Source organism: Ictidomys tridecemlineatus, chromosome 9, assembly GCF_052094955.1.
Source record: "Ictidomys tridecemlineatus isolate mIctTri1 chromosome 9, mIctTri1.hap1, whole genome shotgun sequence".
In the NCBI taxonomy this organism is placed as follows: domain Eukaryota; kingdom Metazoa; phylum Chordata; class Mammalia; order Rodentia; family Sciuridae; genus Ictidomys; species Ictidomys tridecemlineatus.
The window spans coordinates 142,409,634-142,419,201 of record NC_135485.1 but is presented as its reverse complement, the minus strand read 5'-3'; the positions used below and the strand labels follow the sequence as shown (position 1 = coordinate 142,419,201).

General features: G+C 43.1%; 1 protein-coding gene and 1 non-coding gene across 4 annotated transcripts in view; one reads left to right on the top strand and one right to left on the bottom strand.

Annotated features, from left to right (window-relative positions):
- The window catches only part of LOC106145196 (uncharacterized), a 146,479-nt gene that overhangs the window by 81,842 nt on the left and 55,069 nt on the right, over nucleotides 1-9,568 (bottom strand). The gene's annotated exons all lie outside the window — the stretch shown is intronic.
- The window catches only part of Hspa4l (heat shock protein family A (Hsp70) member 4 like), a 49,418-nt gene continuing 46,055 nt past the window's right edge, over nucleotides 6,206-9,568 (top strand). For both annotated transcript variants that reach the window (XM_078020703.1, XM_078020704.1), the window contains exon 1: nucleotides 6,206-6,340. In XM_078020703.1, coding sequence (XP_077876829.1) covers nucleotides 6,234-6,340 — 107 coding nt within the window. In that variant the 5' untranslated portion in view covers nucleotides 6,206-6,233. The remainder of the gene's footprint in view (nucleotides 6,341-9,568) is intronic.

The following is a 9,568-nucleotide window of genomic DNA, read 5'->3' as shown; positions in this document are numbered from 1 at the left end:
AGATTAAGCAAATACTGTAAAATTTTAAACCTGCACGGAGCCATACTTAAAGGGAAAAAGTCTTTAAAATTCTGAGTGGGTTGGGCATGGCAATTGGATTGCAAAGTTGAGGCCAGTGTTGGCAACTTAGACCATGTCTCAAAACAAAATTTTAAAAGGGAAGCTAGGGATGTACATCACTGGTGGAGCACTCCTGGGTGCAATCCTCAGTACAAAAAAAAAAAAAATTTAATGACGTGGGTAAAGAACAAGTATGAACTTAATCGCTAAATTGCTATACCAAAATCCTATTTAAGTCTGGAAGATACGTAGAATGTTTTAGTCTGCTTTTTCACTGCTGTGACTAAAAGACCTGACCAAAACAATTTTAGGGGAAGAAAAGTTTATTTGAGGGCTCACAGTTTCAGAGCTCTCAAACTATAGACAGCCAGCTTTAATCCTCAGGGCTCCAGGTGAGGCAGAACAACTTAGTGGAAGAATGTGGCAGAGGGAAGCCAAATACAAATATATACCCCAAAGCCACACTCCAATTCCTCCAGTTACAACTACCACTTCACTTACCACTCAGTTAATCCCAGTCAGGAGATTAATTCACTGATTGGGTTAAGACACTCACAATCCAATCATTTCTCCTCTAAACCTTCTTGCATTGTCTCACATCCAAACCATAACAATAGAACAAAAGAAAGTAAAATGTTAGTATCCTGAACTGAGCTAAAACTCTTATATCAAACTGTTAATGAGAGATGACTCATAGTGAACAAAACCATAATGGAGATTTCCTAAGGAAACAATTTTGTTAAAAGCTAATTAACTCTAATGTTGGAAAATGCATAGCTAATACATATGTGTAAGTTGTGTACATTTTTTTTTTATCTTAAATTGCTAATGTTTCATCTTAGAATCTTGGGTAGGATTTTTAATTTCCTACTCTAAAACTGTCACCCCAAATAATAGCTAAAATTCCATTTCAGAGCTTCATTCTTTTTGTTCATCTTTAATTCATTAAAATACGTCATTAAATAAGATGATCTTTTAAGTTGGTAGACATTTATATTTAAACTACATTTATTTTATTTCAGTGTTTTCTCACAGGTTTTGCTGAGGGAAGGGGGATGAAAATACCAAACACAGGCATCATCTAGGTAGTAATAGTCCAGAAACACCTGAAACAATGTTGGCTGTTTTATATTCCTATTATGAATTGATGGTAAAAGGACTTTGGTGTTCTAGAACAAAAATTTATGAAATAGTTCTTTTATCAGATATAAACTATGATATATAAATAGGAAATTGATACCTTAATTCCTTATTAGCTGTTTGACCTAAACATAAATTCAAAGAGGAACCTTTTCTTCCACCACTTATTAAACATTAGTATTTTCTAGGGGCCAGTGTTATGTGCTTTCTAACTTTTTCTAGTTGTATTTTCCTGGCTGTCTCTTGCATATTTTTCTCAGTATGTGTCAGAGGCTTTCTAACCCAAGACTTCTCAAACCTAATTTATCTTAATTCACAGACTTTGTTTCCTTATCTCAGACTTTCTTTCCTTACCACAGACTTTTCTTTTCCTTATCTTCATAGTACATACCCCTTCTACTTGGTCACTTAACACTAGAAATCTGGAAGTCTAACTTGCTTTCTTTCCACCTAAATTAATATAGGAAATAGAGTGAAAACTATTATAAATTATACCTTCTAAATATTTCTTCTCATGTATTCTCTCCACTTCAATTGCCATTGCCTTAATTTAGGCCTCATCATTCCTCGTGTAAATTACTTTCACCCATTAAGTCCCAAGTTTTCAATCTGTGAATATTTCAACAAAAATTGACACAGGTCCTTTAAAGTAGGTTGGAAATCATAATCTAGAATATATGTATATTATAATTAATATACTTATTACATAATTACATTTTATAATTACATAATTATCTGCATATAATTATAATGTTTCTATAGGTGTTTTTGTATCTGGGACAGCAGGACAAAATGAGTTAATAACCTCAGTGAAAGTAGGTTAAGATGTAAAACCAACTCAAAAGTATAATGGTTTAAATGATATAGGTATTTTTGTTACTTAATAGCTGGGAGGTAAGCAGTCCAAGCTAGCAGGGTATATGCTCTATGATTTTCATCAGATGCTCACTTTCCTTTAGGTTTTTTGCTCTTGTCTCTCAAAACAAGGATTTGTAACCATTTTTGTGCCATGGACACTTGTCAGCCTAGTAAAGTCTATGAATCCCTTCTTGTAACCAAGTTTTAAGTAAAATACATAGAATTGATTATAAAGGAAACTTGGAAATACGGTTATTAAAAATACATGCTTTTCTGTAATGTGCTTTAAAAAAATTGCCTCTTTTTTTTTTTTTGATAACCTTTCTATGTGGTGCAGAGGATCAAACCCAGTGCCTCACATGTGCTAGGGAGGAGCACTCTATCACTGAGCTACAATCCCAGCCCCAACATGTACTTTTTGAAAAGTTTATAATGTTGTTTGAAGTTGTCTCAACATTTATAAGGTGGTATTAAAAATACCTTATTTCTATTGATAGCAAAAATCAAATACTGTTTTTACTACTATGATTTATGCCTATATTCATGATTGAAGGAAACATTAAATTTCAGTTTAAGGTTACTTCAAGACGATTCCCTTAATTCTGTCTATGGATCCCTTCAGTATCTGGGAACTTCAAAGAACCTCTGCCCTAGACCATTATACCCATGTGTATAGTCAAAAGTGCATCTTTGGCTTATCTGTGTTCCCAGTCACAGAAATAGAGGGAAAGTATTCTTTTTCTCATATAATCTCTTCTCTGTGCCCATTAGTTCCTTCCTTTAGTTACCTTGAAAATGTCTTATTTTTTAACACATAATGCAAAAATTGTTTCCCCTGAGAAGACTTTCTACCTCAAAGGATTCCTCTCCACATACAGATAATCCCATTTCAGGTCTTTCAAACGGAAGCTTTTAGACTTCCATGTAAGTTGGTTATAGGGTGAAGTTCCTACTTGTACAACAATAACTATTGTGCATCCATGAATTCAAGGCCTTAACTAGTATGAAGCATACAAAAGAGTACAGTCTATATTCTAAAAAAACCTAGTAGTAAAGTTATAATCTAGTAAGTGGATGTCACAGAGAACAGTGAACAGAATGTGAAAAACACCAAAAGAACAAGGTACAAAGTGCTAGTGAAGGAAGGAAACGAACTAAAATTAAGACAATCATGGGAGCTTCATGCTACATTAAGCTGAAACTTAAAACAGTATAGAAGATTTTAAACGTGTAAAAATGGATCAATATCACAGAGAAAGATACAGGTATATTAGAAATTGGTCAGATTGGCTAAAATTTAACATAAGAAAATGTGACAAAAACTGCATTCAGCTAATTATTATTCAAAAGTTAGCTTGATAATACTTAGACAAAAAATATAGTTGATTTAGAGAGCTTTATTTTAAAAAAATGCAAGAACTGAACCCAAAAAGTGAGATGCAAGGAGCAATGATGGAAACAAACTGAATACCTTGGTGACCTAGATAAGCCTAGGAGAGGGGAAATGTGGGAGAAGTCACTTACCTTGGTGAATCTGGGAATAATTTAGCCTCGTTCTTACTTTTCTTGAGACTCTAAACACTTAACTCTGGTCTTTCCCTCCTTGATAGAGGTTTCACAGGGCCCAGCAGGAATATGGCGTTAGTGTGTTTCACTGTGACTAGTTAGGCAGGGCTACTTAAATATGGGGTTCAACAATTACAAGCCAATAGGCACCTAAGTAATTTATCTACTAACGTTATCAGCGGTAATGTTTTTATTTCTGTTACCTCTTTGAAAAAAAAAAACTTTTGTAGTTGTGGCTGGACAGAATGCCTTTATTTTATGTTTATTTTTATGTGGTGCTGAGGATCAAACCCAGTGCCTCACACATGCTATGCAAGTGCTCTGCCACCCTGCCTACTCTTATTAACTGTTTGAAGATTCAGGTAGGAATGTACCTGAAATGATGTCTAGAAGGAAACTTATGGCTTCAGATGTAAGAATTGTAAAATATGACAAAATTAATGATCTGGGTGTTTAACTCTGGAGATTAAAGAAAAAACATAAAACGAAGAAAACAATAAAAAGCACATTAGGAAATAAAGACATAGTAAAGAAAGCAAGAAAACCAAAAGCTGTTTAGTGATAGAAACAAATATTAAAAATGAGAAAAATATAGCTATAGAAGACATTTTAACTCACAAATGAATAATCAACTTTGTGCAAGATCTAGATAAAAATATAACCAATGTTGATTCAAGAGTAGAAAACAAGGTGGGCGTGGTGGCTCACGCCTGTAGTCCGCTGGAAGCTGAAAGCAGGGGGCTCCCAAGTTCGAAGCCAGCCTAATTTGGGGAGGCCCTAAGCAACTTAGCAAGAACCTCTGGAAAGGTAAAAGGGGCTGGGGGTGTAGTTCAGTAGTCAAGCGTCCCTGGGATCAATCCTCAGTATCAAAACGGAAGAGCAGCGAAGCTGCGAGGTACATTATGTGCGCGGATCAGCTTGCTTCCTCGGTTCCAGCAGCAGGTAAGCTTAAGGACATCTGCTGGCCCTTTGGTGCCAGGCAGCCAAGCTGTGCTTGAGCTACTTATCACAAAACAGCGCTGCGGACACGTCTCCCGCTTTCAGCAGTTTGAACCTGGGACTTGCGAGTTGAGGAACTTGCCAAAAGGCCTGCAGGAAGTAAATCAGGTTAGCTGTGACGGGCCCCGGGCGGTGACCATCGGCAGGCCGGCTGGCTAGGCAGCATGCTCTCGAATAACCTGAGGAGTGCGGGGATAACTCCTTGTCCCTGTAGTCGACGTCTTTGTTGTGGTTGTTCCTTGAGGTTTTCAGACAGGGTGGATAAATAGGTGGGATCAGACAAAGGGTTCAGGAATGGGGCCCGGCAGGGCGGTGGCCTCCTGCTGCGCGGTGGCGGACGAGGCCGCTGGCGCAGAGTTCCCAGGGCGTCCAGTCCCGGCCGCGCTGCCTGCCGGGAGGCCGCGTGCCGGCCTGCAGCCGAGGGCGTCGACGGCGCCGCGGCCGCGCCGGGTGCGGTGCACCCCACTCGAGCATCGCCCCCAACATGGATTTCCCGCTCATCCTGGCAACTGCCGCAGGAGCCTTATTCACGGTTGCTGCGGCCGCTCTGGCGGCAGCGTTGATACTAAGGCGTCTAAACTTCCTAAAGTGGACGGAAAGTGAGGACCGAGAGAGCAGCAGCCACTCTAGCGAGCAGCCCGCCGTCGCCCGCAAGACGACAGCCCAGGTGAACCAAGGCACGCACCAAGAGCTGGGCAGTAAGGGACAAGACGCGCAGGAGGAAGCCAAGGGAAGGGAAAGGTACGGCGGGCGTCCTGGCGTACGCCGGTGGCGAGCGGCCTCTGCCCGAGGGCGCGAGGACGCTGGTGGCGGGAGGGCGCCAGTGCCCGGTTCCTCGACCCGCGCCGGGCTTTCGCCGCTTGAAGGCCTGGCGGGAAGAGAACGCCCCGCGCAGCGCGCGCGGCACAATGGGCGCCACCTCACAGAGCCGGGCGCGGCGGACGGCGGAGCGAGTGCCACCCGTGCAGGCGCCGCGGGCCGCACTGGGCCCCTCGGGGCGGCGAGGCCGGCGGGTGGGTGCGCGGGCGGCGGGAGAGCCCAGTGGGGAGCGGGCGGGGGCGTGGCGGCCGGTTCCGCGGGCCCGCAGCGCCTGGGGCGCCGGGGCGGCCGCAGCTGCCCGCGCCGCTCACCTGCCCAACCGCAGTGCGCTTAGCCGCCGCGCGCCCGCCCCGCCTCCTCACCACGCCCCGCCCGGCAGGGACGCCCCCGCTTTCCAGATCTTTCTCGAACCCGCAGCTCCTCGGGCAGCCGTTGCCCGAGTGCTGACGGAAGCGTCCGAGGGCGCGGCAGGGGGTGCCTCGGGCCTGGGAGACGGCTCGCGCGCCCCCCCCCTGGCGGCCGAGCGCGCAGGCGCGGGTCCTAGTAACCGCCGGTTGGAGGCGGCCGGACCGCAGTGGAGAGACGGAGGCGGCGGGACGCGGGAGCTGCGGCGCGGCGGCCTCTTCCCTCCGCGGTCGCCCCACGCCCTGCCCCGGACGCTCCGGATAGCGAGTGGGTCCTCTCCCCTTTGCCCCCGCAGGAGTCGCAGGCGCAGCAGCGACGGCCCAGCGAAGGACGCGGCGCCCGCTCCCCAGGCTAAGGCGCCGCCGCCGCGACCTTCCGGCGGCGGGATGTCGGTGGTGGGCATTGACCTCGGCTTCCTCAACTGCTACGTGGCCGTGGCGCGCAGCGGCGGCATCGAGACCATCGCCAACGAGTACAGCGACAGGTGTACCCCGTGAGTGCCGCGGCCCGCGGGGGAGGGCGGGCGCCGGCGGGGTCCAGACTGCGGGTGGCCCGCGCGCCGCCGGGCGACTGCGAGCCGGCGGAGACCCGGCCTCGGGGACAGGGCGTCTCTGGTGTCGTCCGTGCTTTGATTCCTTTGCAAGAACATTCTAGAAAGAATCCCCCCGCCCCCCCCCACACACTTATCCATTAGATTTCTTTTGAAATTTTGGAGGCTGGCCGCCGGAATGCGGCACGGAACGCGCTGGAACTCCGGTTCCCCGCCCGCGGCTCGCCTGGCCCGCTCGTCGCCGAGGCGACCCTGACTGGAAAGGCCAGGTCCTGGGGTCTCCTCGGGCTGCGGAAGGCGACCTCAGAGGGTCGCTCTGCACAGGAGGGTGACGCGGCTGCGGGCTGTCGCAGCGTACGTGTGACTGCCCGCAGAGGACCGGGAAACTCGGCTCCCTGGGCCAAGCAGAGGGTAACCCGGCGACCTTCGCCTACGGCATCCACCTGCGGGAGGCTGAGGCCAGGCGGACGCTCGTCCTCCCGGGTCCCGCGTCGCCGCAGGGAGAACCCGGCCAGACCTGGGTTTCCGACTAAACCTGCTCGTCACTTAGGAGTCTAGATTCGCCTGGGCAGGTTTTTGTGTGGCTGAGATATTTTGATTTATGTGTAGGAAAAGGAATAACTAATATTTAGATTTAATGACCTGATCCAATCCAGAAAGTTGGTGTCTTTGGGGTTTGTGTTTTATTGTTTGTGGCACTGGGGTTTGAAGCGGGACGCTTTTTTTTTTTTTTTTAAATAACCACTGAGCTACATCCTCGTCCTTCTTTATTTTTGAAACAGGGTCTTGCTAAATTGCCAAGATTGGCCTGGAACTTGTGATCATCCTGTCATAGCTAGACAGGTGTGAACTACCACCCTAGGTTTAATCAAGAAAGTTTCTAAGGTGGAAGGATCATGTTTTCAATTAGCTTGCATCACCTGCTGTTTTTGCCTTGGCTTTATATTGCCCTTTAATTCAGGAGTATATAGTCTGTTATTGACCAAAAATATTTCAGGGTGGTCATATACTCCTGCACTGTGTATTTTCTTAGTGGGGCAGTTGTTGAGGGAAGATGTACCTCGTCCAGGACATTTATTCATTTATAAAGTGTTCCTATTGTTTGAAAAGCAGTACAATAGAAGAATCTTTAACTTTTCTCATACACTGTTTTATTTAATGACATGAGAAGCTAGTTTTGAAAAAAAATCATATTCTATTTGCAAATATCAAGGTAATGAACATTTTTAAAATGCAGATACATTACAGAAGGATTCTCTGAAAAGAAGGAAATTCTTAATTTAGTTGGTGCATGCTTTTTGATGTTTTATTCTTTTAACATTTAATTATTTTCCATAAGATCCCTCCCTAACTAAAAGGGACATTGGACATTTAAAAGTAGAAACAGTTTTGTGGCATTTTCTGAGAATCTGGGGCTTACTTTCCAGATATCCAGTCTGGAAATATCACATTGGATATTTGAGATTTAAGCTGCGTTGTAAATATTTTTTAAGTACAAAATGGAATTTTTGAAGAGAGATGACAAAGTATATGAAGTATAACATAAAAAGATTGTACCAAATCAGACATAACTTTACTGTGTTTATATGTGAATACATGACCAGTGTAAGTCCATATCATGTACAACTACAAGAATGGGAAGTTTACATCCCCCCTGTATGTATAATATGTTAAAATATATTCTATAGTCAAGTATATCTAAATAGAACAAAAGGTTTTTTGAGAATTTTTTTGTAAAAAAAAAAACTTTTACATCATGTAATGTTTATTGACTACATCTATTTCCTTTGTTATTACTGGCTCAGGTAAAAGTTTTGAGAAAGAATAGGTACTTAACTTACTTGAGTGTTCTCAAAACCTTGGCAGTATTTTTTATTTAATGGTTTTATAACATTCTGGAATTTTGTTTTTGTTTTTTAAGAAAATTGAAGGGAAGAGTTTGAAGACTTTCTGCTTGATATTTCCAAGCCTAGTTACTTTAGGTATTTTTTTAAACTTTAATAAATAGTCTACTTTTTACTTCAAGAGTGTCTACTAATGGTAAGAATTTGACTTTCTTTGTGACATTTTATGTGTGAAGATTTCAAAGAACCTAACCTTAAAAAAAATGACAGTAGAAAACAAATCTTATTTAAATATACTATTCTAACAAAAATTAAACTATTGGAAATCAACCTAAGAAAAATTTTTAATGTTCATTCAAGTGCACAGAATTTTTCAGTAGTACAATGATGAAAAATTAGAAGTATCTGGAAGTATGTCCAAGTAATGGAGTTAGGAACAAGACAGATATAAGTAGCTGAAAAATGGCAAACTGGTGTTTTCTCCAAGAGATGAATTTTAGGATTGAATGCCAACCATGCCAGCCATCCACACAGATTTCTATATTTGATATGTACATTTTTACTTGGTCAAAGAATGTATTGAATCAAGGAATTATTTGCAAGAGGTGTTAAAGATATCGTCAAACCTATTGATTTCTGCTATGTCCTGATTTTCCTGTTTTTCACTGAATCTCAGAACAGTAACATTCATTCCCCCCTCCGTCTGATAATTTTTAACATTTTGAGAGAGAGTGAGGGTGGGTGTGTGTGTGTGTGTGTGTGTGTGTGTGTGTTTCTGCTCCTATGTCTCAAAGGTGTCTAAAACTTGGAATGATCATAATAGAATTTGTGATTGTTCCTCTCCAAATCTGTTGTTCTTGACAGTGTTTCTGTCTCATTGGATAGCATCATTATCTATTCTCTTATGTAAACTGGAAACCTAGACATTATGCTTTTCACTTAACCTATTCCCTCTGTATAGTCCAGCACTGTCAATGAAAATATCAGCCACAGACATAATTGTAAATGTTCCAGAAGTTACATTAGAAAGGAAGCTTATCAGTTCATACTGTAATCAAAATGATTTTCAACAAAATTTCTGCCTCTTTGATGCCATCACTGTTGACACTTCCTTGGGTAAGCCTTCTTAACCCTCTGGGTCAGTTCCTGCTATGGTCTATTCTTGTAGCACCATGTGCTCCCTTTGTTTAGCACCTAGTTTACTTTTATTTGTATGTATATAGCAGTCTTTCCTTTAACCATCATATCTTTAGCAACTAATAGTGCAAAGCTTACTCAACAAACATTTGTTGAATCTACTAATAAACTTTTAAACTATTTGCCCTCC